This window comes from Talaromyces rugulosus, chromosome V (genome assembly GCF_013368755.1).
Source record: "Talaromyces rugulosus chromosome V, complete sequence".
In the NCBI taxonomy this organism is placed as follows: Eukaryota; Fungi; Ascomycota; class Eurotiomycetes; order Eurotiales; family Trichocomaceae; genus Talaromyces; species Talaromyces rugulosus.
Window position 1 is genome coordinate 1,578,418 of NC_049565.1, and position 20,733 is coordinate 1,599,150.

The following is a 20,733-nucleotide window of genomic DNA, read 5'->3' on the forward strand; positions in this document are numbered from 1 at the left end:
ACAACTTTGTGATTGATCTATAAAAAGACTATCACGATATGTCTATATTCTTTTATAGGAAGATAAGAATATTCGAAAAAGACTACGCTACCAAAGAAGCAGCAAGCATGATGAGTCCACCAAGCCCATCCATCCCCGAGCACCATTCCTCCCAGTTTGTAGTAGTCTTGTTACTACTCAATGGCTGATGAAGCAGCGATGCATCACCACAATATGCCTTACCAACATCCAGTCTAACCAGGTCACCATTTGTGGCTAGGCCAAAATAATTAAGGGCGCCGTACTCTCGATCGTGTTCCGCCTTCCACGAAAATTTATCAGCTGCTTCCCACAGCTGTTTCTTCGCAGGCAGTGGCGCGAAGATAAGGTCTGTGTTGGGATCGCAGAGTGCCGCTGGCTCGAAGTAAACTAGCATATTCACGGTTTGAAAAATCACGCATATTCTTTTCTAAATTAGCAACTGTACGGCTTCGAAGATTAGCAGAGGTCTAACCTTCGACATGATTCTTCAAAAATCCAGTCTTTCCAGCTGGAATCGAGACCATAGTCATAGTGCTCAGATTGCGTGCCGTGTGTCATTTTGAAATTGGTAAATCTTTTAGATAGTACCTATATAATTCCATGATTAGAGCTAGAGTGAAAGGAAAGCGGTTAGCTAGACATACGGTGATTGTTTTTAGTAATAATAAATCAAAGTTATTGTAGTCAGTCTCGCCTTCGTCCAGTCTGATGAGAATATAAATGGCAATAGCTTGCATAGCAGCAAGAATCTCCCATTTATTTAAGTTCAGAATCTAAAGCCATGCCCTGTCAGTCTCCTCCGAGAAGGGCGGTAAAGTCAACATACGTTTTCACACAGACGTTCGCACTCTAGCCGTACATTCTTCCAGAATAGTTTTCGGCTCCCTTGAACTCCACTGCTAATCATATGCAACAGACTGATGCAATTATTTAGTGGCTCCATATCGACATTCTTAGTGTTGGAAGATATTAGATGCGAATGGATAAAGGGTGGAAGCGTTTTGTGTCGCAGAATCATTAGAGGGTAAGATTTTAGGGTATGAAACATGAGATTGGCAGTTCGTTGAGCGCTGGGCTTCATTCCCGTTCTCAGAACAAGTGATCGAGGAGTCCCAGAAGGCTGTATGGACATTGATATATTGGGTGAAAAGGCGAACTCTTGAACTCGATTTATTTGAGTTGTCGAATGCCGGATCAAAGCTGAAGACTCCGATGATAGGTATTGAATGGCTTCGTCGTTTGCCTGGGGACTTAAAAACTCAGAAAAATTGATATCGGGTACGGTCCAGTCCAGGTTTTGCTGGCTAAAATTTGCGAACTCCGGATCTGATATACCGTGAAGTATATCATCGTTGGTACTTGTTTCTTCACGGTTCTCGATACCAGGGAAAGCTGTCACCAATGAAGGTGATACCCTTTGCAGTTCTAACGTATCATTATAATTATGTTGGATTTGTGGCTTTGGCTCTCTGGACTTTGTACTTGTTGGATAATGGCATTCAACAGCCTTGGCCGCGCACCTAGAACATTCAGGCCGCCTGTTATCGCAACGTGCCTTCGCTCTGACACAAGAAATACAAGACCGAAGGCGAGTAGTGTTACCCACTTTTCGAGACCGACAGTAGTACCCATGTCTCTTCAATGTGGACTCTAGAAAAGCAGTGTCAATAGGCCAGAATTAGTGCATGGCGGAAGCCCACCCACGCTTATCAAACGGTTTATTGCACTGCGCGCACCGCAGAATGTCGCCTTGATCCATTTCTTCATACATTTAAAATTGAACTCCGTTAGCCGATAATGGGAATTGTTAAAATGGAGAGTGGAATTGCCCACCGGGTTACATGGGAGTTGGCCCCATTTGTCAGCATGAATCGTTTGTCAGCAGCAATTGCTCTTCAAAACCAGGTTCGAAACTACATGGCCCTGGTGAGACGTTTCATTATACTATAAAAATTAATCGTCATTGAAAAAAGTTGATTGAAAAAAATCATTATCTTTACTGTTATTACTTAATGTAGGTGTAGTAGGTCTTTACACTCTAGATACCAAAGAAAAAGTCATCGGCTTGCTTCTAAAGGGGGAGTAGTGATCAATAGAAAAAGGATTAATAATTATAGATGGATAATCTTCCCACTTACTTATACTGGTATAGATTCGATTTTTGCAATACATTTGAATTGAATTAAGTTGGAAACATTTCCATTCAGCCAAGTCCGTCGGACGGAACATTTTTGTAAGGATTTCAGAGTTGTCCGTTGGCCGGAACACCTTGTAAATACGTCAGTTTCGCCTTCTTCTCTACTAATATTGAACTGTAAATACTTGGCTTTACAAATTCTACAATCCCGTTAATGAGATGAAGTGCTAAAGTCAGCAATATATAAAGATGGACATTGTTCTCCATGGAAATATGTTTCGCATCAAACAGCTTAAACTATTCCATTCATACAGCTACTACTACTACTACTAGTATTTCAAACAATCACCATGGCGGCTCCTTTTCCATCCCCCACAAAAAAATGGCACTCAAATATATACCAGTCCATATCTCCCACGCGTCTAGAGCTGTCTGCAAAAGGCAAAACTGTGATAGTGACAGGAGGGGGCACTGGCATTGGTGCAGAGACCGCTCGTTACTTCGCCCAAGCAGGCGCATCTCGAATCGCCATCCTTGGCCGTAGGGAACAGCCCCTTCTCGACACCAAAGCCTTGATTGAACGTGAGTCGGCTGGAGTAGAGGTATTTGCAGCCTCCACCGATGTCACGAACAAGACCGAAGTAGACACGGCTTTTTCGAAGTTTGTTGGCGACGGGAAAATCCATGTCTTGGTTAGCAACGCTGCTATTATTGGCCCCCAGGATTCTGTTAGAGATGCGGATGGAGAGAAGTTTCTTGATGCCATTCACAAAAACCTCAAGGGGACGTTAAATGTTGCGCAGGCATTTCTTCGCTACGCTGCACCGGATGCTGTCGCCATTGATGTTAATTCATCTGCTGCACATGTGAATTTTGCCCCCGGTTTTGCTTCTTATAGTGTAGCCAAATTGGGAGTGTTTCGTCTTTGGAACTCGCTGGGATTTGCACACCCGGAAATGAGCATCTTTCACATTCAGCCTGGCGTGGTTGACACTGCGATGAACAAGGAAGCAGGAGGTGTTGCTGCTATGGGTTTCTCAGATGACGGTAAGCTGGAATGTAAAGTTTGCAGACTGGAATACCATGAAACTAACCTTTTGGCTTTACGTAGTTTCTTTGCCAGCGAGCTTCAATGTTTGGCTCGCAAGCCCAGAAGCAAGGTTTTTGAAGGGAAAATACTTGTGGACAAATTGGGATGTAGATGAGCTTAAGGCTCAAGCGAAAGAGATTGAAGAGAGCGGACAACTTAGCATAGGACTTGGAGGGTGGCCGTTTGGGAATTCCGAGTGGAAATCTAATTGGAATTCTCCTACTGATTCTTAATTGCACGTAGGGTTATTTCTTCGGAACTTAAGTGGGCTTTTAATTGCCCTAGCGTGCAGCTATATCATATATGCAGTCGATGCCTTTGAGCTTCATACCTCAAGTTCTACTATTTAAACCTAGATATATATCAAAAGAATATCTTTAATCGCTGGAAAATGTATTTGGTTGAGCTATCTAATTTGATAAGGGGGACCGGGCATGCCAGGCTGAAAATGAAATTAAAATCACCCAGGATTATCGAGTGAATCCTACATGTATTCATCAGTGTTCAGCCAATGACGGTGCCGCTCTTGATTTAGAGAACTTGGATGGCATCGACAGACTGTTTTTTTGTCCCTGAACCGTGATACCGTATCTTTCCACCTCGGATCATCCTCGCTACCATTACCAGCAAAGTCGAAACTGTTGTTGCCCGGTGGCCCAGGGTAAATATAGTCATCGTACTTCTCCTTCCACACCCCATAAGGCGATCTCTTGTACTCGACGAAGAAATCTGCTTCCAATGGCGGTAGACCGTCCCTCTGGAGTTCTCCGTAGTGTAGCTCCTTCCATTCCCTATCAAAGTCAGAAATGTATCAGTTCGAGGGCAGGGAAAAGACAAACTGGATTTTCTTAAAATCGTATCCCCAATCGTCTTTGAGGTCACGCTGTTTAACATGGGCGAGAGTTTTGGCATCTCCGAATACTTCAAGGAAGCTCGACCATGGATTATGTTCTCTTATTTTGTCGAAGAGTGGCTGAAGCTTTAACAGCTCCGCGTTTATACCTTCGATCCAAGCAATGCTATTTGACTCTGCATGGTTGTTCAAGATAGCGAGGTTGAATTTGCGCATAGATTCACGTAGGTCTCCATAGGCTTGGATTTTATTATTAAATATGATTGGTTCCTTTTTGTCATGGAACATCTCAAGAACTTCCCAATCGTTCGACATTTTGGATAGTAGTAAAGAATAAAAGCCTAAGTCAAAAGTGATAATGATAGTAGAAGAAAGGCACAGGGACTTTTGGGAATTGCACGAAGTTTATATAGTTACGATTTTAGGTATGAGTCAAAGCTGCCATGTCACTAATATTGAAGTATTGACTCAGTTATGTCACGAACTTGACTCATTTATCTTAATTTCAAAATGACTATACTGGTGTTTAGAACATTGAGTCAAACTGAATTTGCCACGCCGTGGACTCATTAATTAATTACGGAACTGTCACCTGGAGTTCAGGAGCTTTTTGGGTACCGCCAATATACCAACATCAACTGGCGAGTCAATCAGGATTTCCCTTTTTACAAAAGAAAGGCAGCCATTCTGGTCATAAGATATAGTCGTAGAAACTCATGTTACTTTGTGAATATATTTCCTAATACGCCGCCTAGGATTGGGGCAAATCTACGAGATCGCAGTGCATATATTTCCAAACGCCGCTTTTAAAGTTGAAATTATATGCAATGACGTAGCGGAGGACATTACTCACTGATATTACTGTGCCTTCACGCTACAAAAATTGAGTAGTTTCAACTCCGACAGGGCCCTAAGTGGAAAAGGCGTGTCATCTTGTCGGGCGAATGCCATACAGGCAGAAGCCAAAAAAAAGTCAGTATGCGTCACCAGCCCAGTTAGCACAAGTGTAAGAGCTATCAACGAACATTGAAGTTCAAAGATATTTGATGTTTATTTCAGAAACGTGACTACGTAACATCTTGTATGGCGCTTTGCGTGACATGCTATGTGCGGAAATAAAGGGTTGGTAACGAGGTAGTTTTAATTTTCCATGTATTATTCACCAATCCATCTTTCAGTAGTCAGTAACGAATTAAAAGGTATGACAAGAGAATTTACATTGAGTAGCCCTGGACATCTGGAGAAACTCTACAGGTTTCCGGTGCTGATAGCCGGTCGGTCGTTATGTATATTGACTTTCAACTGCGTGCGACCACTGCTTTTCATTAGCTATTAGTATCAATTAATTATTGAGTGGGAGATATTAATTGATAAAGCAAACAAAGAAATACATTTCGAGACAGCCCGTTTCTTGTGTCGATTAGGGAACTGGCTCGAATGGCTCGACAATATTTCCTAGATCCAGAACCAGCCGGCATAACACTGAAACAATGGAAAACCCATTAAAAAACAAAACATACATCGAAATTAGAATACTTTCGCTCATCCTCAACCTCAGACGATATCCTCCACTAGTTTGATGCCCCGTTCTCACCCCTTCCCCGCCAACACTCTAATCTACTTTATACGCACTACACTTTTTTTTCCTATTAAAAACCCCATTCAAAGCAAGCCGGTGCCTTTGAGGTAGGCGTCTTACCGCCTTTCTTGTGTCCGGATTGCCCGAAATTTCCAAACGCGCTCAAAAACGGAAGCAGCTTGCGGACTCTCGGCATGATGTTGCCTCGACGGATGACCATGTAGCCATGGGAGTTGCGAGGGTTGTGTTCTTTTTTGTGGATTGTGGTTGCCTTTTAAAAAAGAGAAGTATCGATAGTTAATACATGTATAGATAAAATTATCAGAATGAGAGGAACCTTACATCTTCGGTATTGGTGGTGACGGGTGCAGCCAGAGTTTGGAGGAAGAGTAGGGTGAGAAGAACAGCGAACAGAAAGGCCTTCATTTTGATTACTAATTTGGGGTAGAAAACAATAAAAAGTAAATAATACTGTCAATCCTGTTTCTTCAAAGTTGTCTTTTGCTGAAAACAGAACAGATTGATGCACTTGCAAATCGACAAGACGATAAAAAAAACACGACAGTGAAAAAAAAAAACCCCCTTTCGATAGTACTTCTGCGATGGAAAATAGCGCACCTGTTTATAAGATACGTTTATCATATCTATTCCGAGCTATGTTCCCATGGCCCATTGGCTCCCCTGCAAGCCCCTGGCATCAATGTGGATAATAGTCGCTCCCTTGAATGGGTGAAACGCGGGACTGCATTCTTCGCATGGTGGACGAACCATTCCTCGTTTAGTGATTCTTCTCTTTTTATGTAGATTAAATGGGAGCAAGAGGCATCAATTGATAATTCTACTAAATAAACCTAAAATTACACCCAAATATGGAATATATTATCAATGTAGATGTAGGTGTAGATGGAATAAGCTAGTACCTGTTCAATGGGAAAATGCATTACAGATCATTCAAAACTGAACGACGCGCGACATCACAGCCGTGGTATAAATCAAAAAAATAAATAAATAAATAAAACCTTCACGCCTGAAACAAAAATGGCTTCACAAAGCTCACTCGACAGTATACCCAATCACGTTGGTTCTGACATGCCCCGTATCTACTGGACATTGTGCACAACCCCGTCATCTATGAAACAAAAAATAATAAAATAAAAAGGGGAATAATGCGAATGACAAGAAAAACAGAGTCTTGTAGATCGAACGGAATATTTTCGGTTGTTCATAAGTCGTCAACATGCGTCAAGTTGGAGCCTACTTGAAACGGGCGGTGCAGCGGCCCATCACGTCGCCTTGGCATACTAATTCAGCGTTGAATTCGGATCCATCGAGGGTGAGGTAGATGTCAAAGTAAACACGGTAGAAGGTTCCGTTGGGTGTATCCATGCGTTCAAAGTCTTTCTCTAGGTTTTTACGTGACAAGTCGGATGTGAGAGTGACAACTTCCTTGATTCCTGTTTCTCAAATTAGTGTGGGCAAAGCGGCTGGTAGATAAAATAACTTACGAGGGTCTTTGACATATTCGGGGCAGACATCCTCGTCACATGCATACAAGATATCCTCGTACATTAGAGTCGCTCCTGGCGCGACTTGACGGAAGAAGCTGACCTTGACGGGCTCGCCAATCTTGACTCGTTCACCCTTTTGCACAAAGATCTGCCGGGTGTACTTGCATCGGTCTTTGCCGTCCAAGCTGGGGACGCGGTATTGTTCTGGGTGGTAACCCTCCTTGAATGGTTGCAGGGTAGCCATGAGGTAGTGTCGACGGGCAATTCGGTGTGTGACCACTCGTTCGGTAATACCAGCTGTGACTGCACCTTTCACGATTGCGGCGACAGAGTCCATTGGGCGCACCACTTTGGACTGGAATTGCGGGGGAACATGTAATTTGATTTGCTGAAAGAGATATTCGGATGCACCAAATCCACCGACGACGAGTACGTTCTGAGAACTCGGTTAGTTTGAATGGGGGAAAAAAGCGACGGAAAATGATAATACGCACCTGTAGTTGCCTGTTCTGGGCCTGGATGGCAATGATCTGGTTACGCACCAGCTCCAAGATTCGGTTGACGACAGGCTCGAAGCACTGCAGAATCTCCTCGTTGGTGAAGCTCATATAGCCGTCCTCAATGCCGGCGTCTGGATAGTCGGCCTCAATACCAACATCGACGGCCCACTTCTGGCCGTTGTTGCGGAAATCGGCCTTGATTCGGTTCTCAAAGTCCATGATGCACTTGGCGTATACTCTTCCTGCCGTTCGGGATCCGTCGGGCAGTTTCATCTTTCGAATTTTGGCACGCAAGATATTGCTAAAGTTACGGTTGAGGGCGGTTGAACCGCACGAGTCTCCGGAACCAGCCGTGCACTCGGCGACTGTAAAGGGATTCTCCTCTTCGACCTCGTAGGCGATCAAGTCGACGGTACCACCACCACAGTCGACAATGAGAATGGCATCGCCTACCTTGAGATTCAACAGACCGGATTTGGCGCAAAACATGGCGGCAGCCTCGGGCTCAGTGATCAAGGTAAGACGGTTGTCGTTCTCGTCGCGCAAATAACCAGCTTGAATGGCGGCCGCACGAGTTGCTGCCTTGGCAGCATCGTTCCAAATAGCGGGCACGGTCAAATAGTAGCGAATGTTGCGCTCCTCACGATTGAACACTTCACCCAGGGTCTTTTGGAGCTGGGCGCGCATAGCTTGGCGCACCTTGAAGAGATAATCGGCGGCAACGTCGATCTCAGATTTGCCGGGAGGCAGAGGAGGCAGGTTAATGGGATCGATATAGGTGTTACCAGACAGCATCAGCTGTAGCTTGAACCACTCGACTTTTTGAACGCCCAACTTGGGGTAACCGGTGTGGGCGAGGGCATCGGCGATATCAGGCCCCCATCCGACAACCTTCTGGTATTGATCGTAGTAGAGCACAGTAGGAATCTTCTGCTTTGTATGCGTACCGGCACCAGGCCATTCAGTGATAATGTCTTCGCGGGCCTCGTTGTTGGTAGCAAAGGCAAACGCGACACCGGAGAAGGTGGTGCCAAAGTCAATACCCACGATCAGCTGGGCCTTGTTTCGGTTGGTGCCGTCGACCTCGGCGGCCGGGTTGCGCACGCCCTGGGCCGGGCCCAGGCTGGAGGGGATCCCATGCTGATGGAGCGGCTGCGTAGACTGTACTGGGGGTTGCTGAGGCTGATAGCCATAGCCGGGAGGCGGCGGGCCTCCGACACCGAGCTGCTGCTGCTGGGGGGGCTGGCCGTACGGAGCGCTGGTGTTGATGGGGGGCGGGTGGTGGGCGACTTGCTGGGCAGTCGGCGGCATGGGACTCGTCGGACGACCAGCGTGCGAATAGCTGGGCGGTCGTCCTGGTGGATTTTGGCCGTTCATGGGAAGACTGGTGGTGGACGAGCTCGAGGGCGGCGGTGGACTGGCGGACGCGGTGCTCAACGGCGGGGGGACGTAGGGGGTCCCTGAGGGGCTCGACTGTTGTGAGGGGATGGAAGTGCTGCTGTCCTTGCTGCGCTTGAACAACTTGAGCCGCGAAGTCATTGAGGATGAAGACATAGGGCAAGACAAAGACGAGAGGAAGAGAAGAAGAAGGTGGTGGTGGAGGTGGAGGAGAAGCGAAGAGGGAAGTAACGACGGCTTCCGCGGGGGGCACGAGAGACTAGGCTTGTTCCTTCCTGCTGTGGGAGCGAGCGACAAGACAAGGCAGACTCAGCACTGACAACGCCAAAACACAACAGGGCAGCTTTGAAGGGACGACGACTCGATTAGAGGAACAGGAATTCACGCGAGTCTGCCGGTGTCAGAATCTTTTTTTTTTGTGCAGGCTGGCCTGGGCTGGTGGGTGGATAAGCACAAGGCTCGGGGCTGAGTGCCAAGGTCGTATCGACACGGTAGTTTTGGGGAGACGACTCGATCAGCAGTGAGCTTGCGGCGGGGCCATGGACCAGACCTGTTTCCAGCAAGACGCAGAAAGAGCAGGAGAACAAACGAGGTGGAAAATTATCAATGCTGACAGTTGCGCCAAGAATCGCGTTGTTTGATGCGAAGAGGGAGAAGAGGAAGCGAAGTTGAGGGAGGCTGGTGGTGCATGTGGGTGGAGGTAGGCAGCATCGCTCGCTAGATTACCAAGAATTAATCATTCGTTAGGGGTCGCACGACAGCCGGGAGAAGTCTCGAGTGTTTATAACGTTGATCCGGGTCTGGCTGCGTGAGGCTGAGCGACGGCCCAAAGAGCGAGAGCCACTGACGCCAGAACTGGCCATTATTACTGACTACCATTGGTCTATTACATCGCCGCACTCCTCTACGATATAGTACGCAATCATAATTAACACCATCCAATTGCTATATGCAATACCGTTCCCTGCAGAGAGCATCAATTGATCTGTCAGCCTTGCGGCCTGACGGAGACCGCTCCGAGGCCGGACGTCGGACGAACCCAGCAGGCATCGCGCAAAATGTAAATATAGCAATCGTCCAGCGGTGTTTGAGACGAGCTACTATCTGAGGCATGAGAGCTGTCTGTCTCAACTAGGAGAGCTAATAATAATCACCCATTTGCAACAATAGAAACAAGTTCTATTTATAGGAGCGGGCAAGGGAAAGGTCCCCCGCAGCCCCGCTATTATCGGCCGGACAGCGCGCTCATTGGCCGACTGACTGACTCTATTATTATTCTCTCGCATCTAATCCTCGTCGACCACGCTTCTCGCTCGGAGATTTGATTCACTAGACCACGCGAAATACGTTGCTAATAGCTACTACTAGTTCCAACGTACCAGGCGAACCGTGCTGTACCCCACAATGCCTGTTCCTCTCGGTGGCTGGTGGCTGGAGGATCCATCTGTACGCCCTGAAAGTCTGAAACGCCCGTTTTCTCCAGGCCGAACCGCCCGTCTGGGCCAGGGTCTGTGGCTGCAGGATTATTATTATTATGTCAAATATGCTAAAAATTCCTTGCTTGGCAGGCTATATCTGTGCTGCCTGCGCGTGTTTGGAACTTCAGGCTAACGGTTCCGCATAGCGATTTCAAATGCGCTGCCCTTTTGAAAAAGAAAAGTGTATTCAAGAGATCCATATATAAGGCCGCCAGCATTGATGGGGGTTTCATTTCAAATAGCTCTCTAGTAGTAATTGATATTTTGCTAATGCAATGCAGACCATATGCACTTCACTCATCCTGGCCTACCTCACTTCTCTTAGTTAATTCCAAGTAAACACCTATGCGCAACAAATCTCAGTAGGGAACTCTCGCAGAACTATAATAGTTCGAAAGACGCTTGCTTACCTGCTACTTTCCACCTACCGTCCAAGAACCGCAACATGTCTTCGCTCACCATCTTCGCAGATGCGAGTTGCTGATTATTCGTCTCTTGTGAAATCCATAAAATACTTTGAGCACAGGTATAAACACATTCCAGCATCAAGGGTGAGGCTGTTTTTAGTGTCTCTGGAGTAAGTAGTCCCCGGACCTCTTGGATTAGAGTCGTGACTTGGCCGCAGATATCGTTCATTATATGAAGAGACCTCTCTAAGCATTGACGGACACGAGGCGCGGTCTGAGCATCGTATTGTGTTTCCTCATAGAACAATTCGCACGAATAGCTATCAGAGAGCTTGAAAAGTGCACTAGAACTTGTCAACATTAAGTAATGTTATCAATCAACGAGACGCTCACCTATAGCATATTGTCCTTGCAATAACTGCGTCTAGCCCTGTCAACGGACCCTGGTTCTGTAGGAGTTCCAAAAGCGAATAGTTTGCCTGACAGAGCGTCTCGAAGCCATCCAGCATGAAGTTTATTTCCAGTGATGAATCACCACAGTGTCTTATCACACGGCCAAGTAGATTGGATGCCTGAGCTAGCCGTGCAAATGAGGAGATTTCTTTGGTTATGGTTTTTGATGACAACGACACGCGCTCGGGGGGTACCATTTCCTGACGGTCATTTGTTAACTATATTTAAAAATGATATACGCATGTTGTTCCCAGACTTACACCACTATTCCAAGCGTCATCATCCACCGGCAGAAACGTGTCCCTGCCAGGGTCGTCGGTGCATAATGGGCGATAACCACCCCCAATAGCCACGTATCTGAGGAAAAAAGTAGTGTTAGCAAACACTTGCAAAATGAAAGGAGAACAACCAGTGCTTCCTCACCTGTCAAGAATCATGATTGTCCACCACACCCGCTGTCTCTCCTCCCAATCACCCCAGAATCGTGGTTTACCATATAGCTGAGGGGCAAATTTATTGTGTAGCCCAAGGGCAACCCCTTGCCTTGCACAGTAGCTAATTGTCATAAATGCAGCTGGAAAAATACCATGCCCAATTTCGTAGAGCAAAAGAAGAACACCAGCCTGAACTGTACTTAAAGTAAGGAGGCCTTCCAACTCAAGTCTCTTGCTAAATTCTTTTGCAAGGTTATAGAGATCCAAGGAATGCGGACCATATCTGTCCGGAACCTCTTGAATCAATCTCATGCACAGCAAAAGTAGGGCGATGTCTGTTTTTGGGCAACTCTGTGGCACCTGAGTAAGCCGGCTCACTCTAATTTTACTAACAAACGGCAGCCAGACATGTATACTCTGGAAATAGCCCGTCTTGATACTATCGATATCGGCCTGGTCGCCAAGAGCTGCACAGATATCGTCCGGGGCAAGAATCTGTGCAGGTCTGTCGGGGAATTTCAGGGAGGACCAAACCTCTGAATCAAGATAAAAAGCCTGTATCGACAAGTTTGAATCGACCGGCCCGCTTGTAGAAGACACGGATGGCATCTGAACCGGAAATTGCCGGACATGTTCTTCGAGTTCCTGGACGCGGCGCTGTAGGGCACTGATCTCGCTCTCGGGGGTCACCTGTGGAGGGCTTGAGTAGTCGCATACTCGGCCGGTCCTGGTTGTGTATGTATGTGTTAGCTAGTTACGTGTATCATCTGAATTATGTACAATTTGCAGTGCGACGGGAATGGCTGATAACGAGGCAGAGAATGACCAACTTCAGACACGAGCCGCAGCTCGGAACACGCTTATCGCAGCGTCTTTTGTTTTTCTTGCATGGAGCGCAAGCATATAAAACCGGATCAGCATCGGACTCCATCGTGGGCGATTCTGGTTGACAAAATTGGTTTTCCTGGGAAGGGTCTGAGTGAGCGGCCGCAGAGCGGAGGCTGAGGAAAACCAAGTGCGGCCGCAAATCATAAATGCTGTATATATACCGGAGTTAAGCCGCCGGAAAATCCGACGACAAATGTGACTTCTTTAGAACGTAAAAGTCCGGGGCTTGTTTCTGATTCGCCACACTTACTTTTAATGTTAAAGCAGTCAGTTACTAATTGTTGTCATTGAGTGAGAAGCGGAGGAGAGCGGCCGCTTCTTTGGCAGATGAGTAGTAGGTGCGGCCGCAGTCATGGTGGGTATAAACTATAAAGTCTCCTCTACTTTCGACTCAGATTGAATTTGTACAGCTCAAATCTTCCAAGAAAAAAAAAAAACATCCTCAAAAGTTTAATACTCTCACATTGATAAATCGCCATGTCGAAAGTGTGGTTTGTCACTGGCTCTTCCCGCGGTCTCGGTCTCTCCATCGTCAAAGCCGCCCTTGACTCCGGTGCCTCTGTTATTGCTACTGCCAGAAAGCCAGAACAACTTAACGGCCTCGTCGAAAAGTATGGCCATGACAGGATTCTTCCAATCGCACTAGATGTCTCCAATAACGATCAGGTCATCCAAGCCGTCCAGGCCGGACATGCGAAATTCGGCCGAATCGACATCGTCGTTAACAACGCTGGCTACGCAAACACTGCCTCAGTGGAAGACATCACCATTGAAGATTTCCGAGCCCAGATCGATACAAACCTGTTAGGAGTCGTTTACGTCTCCAAAGCTGTCCTGCCGATTCTTCGCCAGCAAAGATCCGGTCATATTTTCCAAGTTTCTTCTGTAGGTGGCAGGGTCGGTGTCCCTGGTCTCTCAGCTTACCAGAGCGCAAAGTGGGCGTTGGGCGGGTTTTCCACTGTACTCTCGCAGGAGGTAGCCCCGTTCGGTATCAAGGTTACTGTCCTTGAACCTGGTGGCATTCGAACGGACTGGGCTGGGTCGTCCATGGGCGTCCCGCCTGTGAGTGAGCCTTACCAGTCCACAGTGGGAGCCGTTGTCGAGAACCATCGGAAACGTTCTGGGTCTGAGCCCTCCCTTCCAGAGAAGATTGCAGATATAGTTATAAAACTCACAGACGAGGCCGAGCCGCCTTTGCGTTTGTTGATTGGGCCAGATGCAGTGGATTATGCTGGGAGAGCAGCCGAGGCTCTCGCTGCATCTGATACACAGTGGCGGGCACTGAGCGTTACTTCAACATAGAACTTGGGGGCAGATTGACGACCACACTCTTATCAACTCTTATAAAATCCTTGGAGAAAAACATGTCGAAAAGCGTTCTTTCACAATAATAAGATTATTCATGTGTGACTTATGAAAATTAGAGACAACAAGCCAAGTTCTCTTTCTGAAACTAGTGTCTATTACGTACTATATTTAATGTTGCGTGCATAGATAGCCATTACCATTATCTAATAGAATATTCCGCATGCTAACTTGGTAGTAACATCCCCATTAAATATCTCAGCCAAAGGGAAACCACATATGGCTGCCCATAGGGTTCAACCCGTCACATGACCAATTGGAAAAAATCCCCCGTCCAAACTGTACTCCAACCTCCTGGAAGCACCTGACGTCTTCCAAGTATATTTACGTGATCGTTATTAAGCTGTACCACTATCATTTAGCATGTTACTCCAACTGCCGTTGGTATGATCCGAGACCTGAGCACTCCTCAACTTGCCAATCGGTACCAACAAGCGAGTCATCAGAGACATAGTGGAACATCTTGGCGCATATTAATAAAGTTATAACGTTGGTGTGTGTGTGTGTGTGTGTGTTGAATGCCAGACGGTTTAGTCATAGTCATTGCCATCTCAGCAGACCCTCGGACAAAGGACAACGGCTCGGTATCACAAATACCCCTAATGTGCTGATCAACGAAGCTGGCCTTATCTGTATCCTGTTAGTATCTTGTCTTTTGAACGCAACACTTTGGGAATAATTCGACATATTCGGGATTCAGGCGTGCTTCGGGATCCGAGAATCAGCCGTATGTGTCCACTCTCACACATACCGCCATTATTCTTACACAGACGGCGATTCGGCCTTCGGATGTAAACCTTATCTTTCTCTAATGCAAGCCGTTTTCATATTCTTCATAGATATCCACCGTGGGAAACGCGGCTACTCGAAATTATCGAGGCTTTGATATGGTGTTAGCACAGAACAATACCCTCTTTTATCAAACGAAAAGGCGGCTTTTGTGTGGCAAGAGAGGACTTCAAAGCGAATAGAAAACAAGCCATAGACTTGCAACCCATAATATTATCGTGACCCACAGGGCGATGACTCTGATAAATTGATTAGGACGCCAGTTTTGTCTTGATTCGGCCTAATCAGTTCCGGCCGTCGCTCCTCTTTTCGTCTTTTTGTGCAGCAAACAGCTCAATACTACTTCAGAAAAAAAAAATCAAACCGTGACACCTTTGAAAAAGGAGGGAAAATGCAGTTGTTTCTATGAGGCATTTTTAAAATGACAGTCGCCAAAGAGTTAGTAATGAATTTAGAACGATTGGCGGGGATCTAGATCAGTCGATAGTCGCTCATTGATTGGATCAACAAGCTCGAGTCGAGGGCGGATCCCCCCATAAGGCCGGACTTACAGGTCAACAAATAGCAGGATTGTCCATCAGTTGTTTGTATAGTGGAGAGCGGGGGGCATTGGCTGCGGAGAAAAACAAGCCCGCGTGTTACGTTGTCAAATATTAATGCTAAACCCATAGCTATAGTTCTGCGCTTTGCATAAATATGTCATTCGCTTTTTTTACCCTCTCTAGACCTTGAAGTGGCGGTGATGGCCCGTGCGTCTAGAGAGGCTTGAATACGATGGTAGTTGTGAGTACATAAGCAGAGGGAGCACGAGACCGTCTAGTATGGTTGGTTTCGAAATCTTGGAATAGGATCGCAAGCCGTTTCCACAGAGGGCCCTATGTGGTCCTAGTAGAGTTGGACCACGTAAAAGACGTAGAAATTGGCGTCTGCCTAGCAGCAGAAAGGCTGACCTGACCATCATGCAAAGATCTCAAATACTACGTACGTAGATGCAATCGCTTCATCACAAAGCCAAGAAAATTGGCAATACAAACTCGGCTCCCGGAACGCATGATGACAGCTGAAATACAACCGAGCGCCCTCTCCTGACATAAGACAAGATGCACGAATAGGGTTGATAGCAATTCTCGCTCAGACAGAGGGGTCCAAGTTGTGGCTTCTGCGAATGACGAGTCGACGACATTTGTCGGCTGAATCGACGTCTTGTGGCTATGCTGAATCTTTCCTGCGTACGATCATGACTCAATATTGGTCAGTGCCTTAACGTGACCCTGTGCTCCCGAAACGACAAGTCGCAGACAGGCTGCCCCTTTGCCAATAAAAAAAGAAAACATGATCGACGTCATCTCTCTCATAGTTTGAACTTTTCGATTGGCTGGCGGATAAAACATTATTGTTAGAGTGCCGGAGATCTTTTACGAGGCTCCTGATTGCTAAATTTTCCCGGTTTGTGATGATGTATGGTCAATGCGAATTCCAGGCGGCAAGCGCGCTTTGCGCGGGAAACCACAAAATACCCCGTGCTAGACAAGTATGGGAGGTTTGTCCAAACGTCGGCTCGGGGCGGCAGACCCTGATCCGGATGGAGCTGAAAAAGAAGCCTGGTACGTACGGGGAATAAAGAAAACACGCTGGACAAGTTATGCCGGACTTGTGACTGGTCGACGTTTGTTGAGGGGGTCAGTAGGCTGCAATCTAGCGAGGCCTAAGTGTGGGGAGTTACATAGACCCGCTCTGCTGGGATGGGTAAAAGGCGGAGATGGTGCTAAAATCATAGTGACCATCCAGGCGATCCGCAGCCGGAAATACGGAGGAGGCCGACAAAGCATTGAAAGAAATTGTAGCGTAGCCAGTCGGTACCTGCAACCTGCATCGATGCACCGAGTCTCGTGCTTCCTGTCGCGGCAATTGCTGACTGGAAGGCTGATGTTTGTGGCACAACCGTTTTGCCTATATGCTGGGCTGGTGGATCGACACACAAAAAGGCTGGCCAGTGCCCAGTGAGCCGCTGCAGATGCGATGCACGGACATCATCACGCGCAAGCACAGAAAAAAAATAAGTCCCCGGTTCGTCCATACTAGCACGCCGTAATGATGCTGGTTTACGTTGTGCGTGGTATCTAGACTGTGCCCACTGCCCACTGCCCGCAACCTTAGCCCACAGTGTGAAAATCCACTTGAGTGATCCTGACCTAAGATGTGCAAGATACTGTCATAAATTGCTACGCTAGTAGCCCTGGGCCGACCACCGAAGCCAATGATCGTCGTTTCTCCCAGCTCCACTGGCTTTCGAAGAAGGGCCAGCCTGAAGCCATAGCGCCCTTCCTTGGAATTTTTCTAGTCCTGGCGCTTGAAGTAAAAAGGATGATTGTGACGGGGCTAGGTTGCCCTGCCAGACCAAAGACCGATCGATCATGTGGCGGTTTGTACATTCTGTGGGGAAATTGGGCCAGGTACAGCCAGGCGATGACTGTGATATACTAGCAATCCTGAGAACAAGGCACGTGTGACAGCGCAAAAATGTTATAAAATGCGAGGTCAAGGACCTGCACGCAGAAATCTCGGCCTGACGTTTCTTTTCCCGTTTAGAGTTTCCTTGCTGTTCATCCTTGTCTCTTTTCTTTTCTTTTCTTTTCTTTTTTCTTTCCAACTGTAATTGCTTCTTCGGAAAAGCCTAAACCTATTGGCGATCACAACATAAACACCTCCCCCCCTCGTCGATTACCTCGTCTATTCCCTCAAGCATGGTGCACTCCCTATCGCTGACGATATTCACAATCATTGGAGTTTTTGTCCAATGGCTGGTGAAACACGTCTATCTATCGCATCGAGGAGCAGCATCAAGCAAACCCGATGAACTGGATGTCACACTTACGGCACCATATCCTTGCAATGCCATCAAAGGCAGTCGTAAATTCCGTATCACCATGGGATTGCGGAAACTGGACGAACGAAACTGGCTCACCGTGGACAAAAATTATATTAAGGAACACGACATTCGAAACTCTCTCCTGAAAAACGAGAGAAGAAAGGTTTTCCAATGTCTGCCGGAGTCACGAGAGGCTTGTGCTGAGATACTAGAAATCGTATCTGACTTTCTCTGCGAAAGATACCCTAGTATGTTTCAGATGAAGAAAGATGGAGGCAAGACCGAAATTCAGAATATCAAAACCGGCGAGACCTTTGTTTCTGGTGGATCGGATTCCACAATGGAACCGCTAGAGATCGCAGTGCGGTTGGCGATGGAAGATCTAAATGTCCTAATGATGAACTCCGAAGGAGAATACTATCTGTATGAGCCCATGGTTGTTAGTGTAGTTGTTGATTGAGTTTCGGCTAATAGAAGGTACAGGGCTGCGAGTGCAACGCTATTTCCCGTCGGATGGGCCGTCCAACAACGCATCGGATGGACCATTTCCCAAGTGCATGGGCCGGTGCCGCAGTGGAAGGAGAAGATCGGACATTCGGTCAACAAGTATGTATCCGTCGAGTTGCATCCACAGGCCAAACAACTCACTGCCATAGATTCTTCTGTAGACTCACACCTGAGTCGCCGATGGAAAGATCCAACTATTTCATGGAGACAAAAGAATCCAACGAAGGGTTGGGCAACACTCTGTTCCGGCCTGAAGGGCTGACGGAGCAGGAACCAGGGTCTCTCATGGACAACGTTCTCCTCCGCCGTGAGCGACAGACTTTTCGCCGTCTGCCTCGCTCAGGAGCTCTAGTATTCAGCGTCAAGACGACTCTGAACACGCTTGATGAGCTGCCGCCGGATCAGCTCCGGGCACTCGCCACCGAAATCGAAAGCTGGCCTGAAGACATGGCCAAGTACAAGGGACGAAATGTCTGGGGGCAAGCGGTGCTGGGCTACTGTGACCAAATGGGCATTTCGACGTCCGACTAATATGACAAAGCTTGGTATTTCTTCGACTCCCGTTGCTGCTGCTGCTGCTGCTGTTGTTGTTTTTCTGTTCTTGCTTGCTTGCTGTTGTTTGCTGGTCTTCGCTATAACGCCGATATGACACAAAAGTTTGGGAGGCTGTCTGAACAAAATTTCCTACCAAAGACGCATTGTTCTGCGATTTTCATGTTCTGTTTCAAATTGTTATTAAATTGTTGTAACTATAACCCTTTGTGTTTGTGATTCTTCAGAAATTGGGAAACTTGGCGTGGGGAAGGCAGGAGGCCGGCAGCGCTCCCGTTTGGCAGGCACGACCGGGAGCTAGGCCCCAAACAGCTTAGCCCCGCGCGCGATCGACGTCATGCCAGCGCTTATCTGCTTCGACCTTTCATCCGTGGCCAGTCGTTTGCTAGCTGCCGTTGTACCTGATACTTGCACCTCAAATTGATGACTCTGCAGAATGTCTCACCTCGACCATCGTTCGTTTTTGTCTTGCTTGGTTCTTTGCCTTTCTTTGTTCTTGCCTTCAGTATTTGCCGGTTCTGGCTTACAATGAATTTTTTAAAAAAATCTAAATCCATCGTTTCAGACTTTCAGTGACCGATAAAATACTCAACTTAGTCCTGGTGACTATGACCATGCTATCATCGGCCAGCACCATGTCCTGGGTGTCATCGTTTCTTCTAATCCTACAGAGCGCAGATGCGATTCACCACATGAAACTGAAACCGATGATGCTCGCCACTGCCGATTCTTCCCATAGACCGATAAGGATAACCAACCTATGTCCCAGCGATATCTATCCCGCGATCCAAACCCAGGCAGGAACAGGGCCATCGACTGGTGGGTATCACGCACTTCCTGGAAACACAACCAGCTTTGATGTCAGCCCCGACTGGCAGGGCCGCATCTGGGGGCGAACAAACTGCAGTTTCAACTCGAATGGGGCGTCGTTGAACGCGTCCGCTCCGGCTTGTCTGACGGGTGACTGTGGTGGGCTGCTCGATTGCAAAGGAACAGTGAGTCTTTTAGTTGCAGGGAGATTTGAAAAATGACTTGCTAACATTTTTCTTTCCTTCGCAAAGGGACAACCGGCGTCGCTCGCTGAATTCACCCTGGCGACCAGCATGAGCTTATCGTTCTATGATATTTCCCTGGTAGACGGCTACAACCTCCCGATTGGAATCGTCTCGTTACATAATGAATCGACCAATGCCGACCTTAGAAACATTCCGTCGAACACCACGAACCCGGTTTGCATAGGAAGCGCGGATTTCTTGACATCTGTTAGTCAAATGAACGCTACCACGGTCCCCATAAATACCACTATTGGGAGTATTACATATGTCACCCCGCTAGAGGAAGCACTCGAGGCCCATTCGGTGTCTCGGTGGTGCCCCTGGCCTTTACAGATGCAGAAACCGTGGAAGCCAGGTGATGGAGTCTTTCCTTATCCAGATGATGGAATCAAACGACCTAGCTTTGACCCGTGTTTGTCAATGTGCTCAAAGTACGGTCGTGCTAGCGACTGTTGTAGCGGCAGTCACAGTACCCCAGAGACGTGTAGTCCGAACATGTACAGCAAGGCGGCTAAGAAAGTGTGTCCTGATGCGTACAGCTATGGTATGTCGTTCCAGACTTTTTATTAATAGTTAGAAGAAACTGACCACAACCAGCATATGACGACACCACATCAACTTTTACGATCAAGCAAGGGGCCGGGTTTGAGATTGTGTTTTGCCCATCCGGTCGCTCGACGGATATCAAAAAGAACATGGGTAATTCATCGACTACCTCGTGATTGAATCTTCTTTTCGCAAGTGTACAGGATATTATTTTCATATAGATATACCAGTCAATACGGACATTGTTGTGTAAAAACTGTGCGATTCCAAGTGTTGTAACAGAAATCTTGATGAAAACCAAAAG

The 20,733-nt window shown here is 47.1% G+C and overlaps 8 protein-coding genes across 8 annotated transcripts; 3 read left to right on the forward strand and 5 right to left on the reverse strand.

The window, feature by feature from the left end:
• Nucleotides 1-82: 82 nt before the first annotated feature.
• Nucleotides 83-1,653, reverse strand: TRUGW13939_09092 (uncharacterized protein; the record flags this gene model as incomplete). The annotated part of the gene is made up of 5 exons (XM_035492217.1): nt 83-443; nt 494-609; nt 666-794; nt 848-1,541; nt 1,628-1,653. The coding sequence occupies 5 exons, from the start codon at nt 1,651-1,653 to the stop codon at nt 83-85; spliced, it is 1,326 nt and encodes a 441-aa protein (XP_035348110.1).
• An 855-nt stretch (nt 1,654-2,508) lies between these two features.
• On the forward strand, nt 2,509-3,481 carry TRUGW13939_09093 (uncharacterized protein; the record flags this gene model as incomplete). Its single annotated transcript, XM_035492218.1, has 2 exons — nt 2,509-3,205; nt 3,270-3,481. The coding sequence occupies 2 exons, from the start codon at nt 2,509-2,511 to the stop codon at nt 3,479-3,481; spliced, it is 909 nt and encodes a 302-aa protein (XP_035348111.1).
• Nucleotides 3,482-3,732: 251 nt separating this feature from the next.
• Nucleotides 3,733-4,416, reverse strand: TRUGW13939_09094 (uncharacterized protein; the record flags this gene model as incomplete). The annotated part of the gene is made up of 2 exons (XM_035492219.1): nt 3,733-4,039; nt 4,088-4,416. 2 exons carry the CDS (start codon nt 4,414-4,416, stop codon nt 3,733-3,735), a joined length of 636 nt encoding a protein of 211 aa, XP_035348112.1.
• A 1,334-nt stretch (nt 4,417-5,750) lies between these two features.
• TRUGW13939_09095 (uncharacterized protein) lies at nt 5,751-6,106 on the reverse strand (the record flags this gene model as incomplete). Its single annotated transcript, XM_035492220.1, has 2 exons — nt 5,751-5,951; nt 6,023-6,106. The coding sequence occupies 2 exons, from the start codon at nt 6,104-6,106 to the stop codon at nt 5,751-5,753; spliced, it is 285 nt and encodes a 94-aa protein (XP_035348113.1).
• An 828-nt stretch (nt 6,107-6,934) lies between these two features.
• TRUGW13939_09096 (uncharacterized protein) lies at nt 6,935-9,242 on the reverse strand (the record flags this gene model as incomplete). Its single annotated transcript, XM_035492221.1, has 3 exons — nt 6,935-7,134; nt 7,186-7,624; nt 7,683-9,242. The coding sequence occupies 3 exons, from the start codon at nt 9,240-9,242 to the stop codon at nt 6,935-6,937; spliced, it is 2,199 nt and encodes a 732-aa protein (XP_035348114.1).
• A 1,615-nt stretch (nt 9,243-10,857) lies between these two features.
• TRUGW13939_09097 (uncharacterized protein) lies at nt 10,858-12,789 on the reverse strand (the record flags this gene model as incomplete). The annotated part of the gene is made up of 6 exons (XM_035492222.1): nt 10,858-10,922; nt 10,975-11,315; nt 11,365-11,624; nt 11,685-11,781; nt 11,848-12,585; nt 12,689-12,789. The coding sequence occupies 6 exons, from the start codon at nt 12,787-12,789 to the stop codon at nt 10,858-10,860; spliced, it is 1,602 nt and encodes a 533-aa protein (XP_035348115.1).
• Nucleotides 12,790-13,223: 434 nt separating this feature from the next.
• Nucleotides 13,224-14,048, forward strand: TRUGW13939_09098 (uncharacterized protein; the record flags this gene model as incomplete). The annotated part of the gene is made up of 1 exon (XM_035492223.1): nt 13,224-14,048. One exon carries the CDS (start codon nt 13,224-13,226, stop codon nt 14,046-14,048), a length of 825 nt encoding a protein of 274 aa, XP_035348116.1.
• Nucleotides 14,049-17,644: 3,596 nt separating this feature from the next.
• Nucleotides 17,645-20,605, forward strand: TRUGW13939_09099 (uncharacterized protein; the record flags this gene model as incomplete). The annotated part of the gene is made up of 6 exons (XM_035492224.1): nt 17,645-18,192; nt 18,253-18,375; nt 18,438-18,797; nt 19,394-19,823; nt 19,890-20,427; nt 20,481-20,605. The coding sequence occupies 6 exons, from the start codon at nt 17,645-17,647 to the stop codon at nt 20,603-20,605; spliced, it is 2,124 nt and encodes a 707-aa protein (XP_035348117.1).
• Nucleotides 20,606-20,733: the final 128 nt, after the last annotated feature.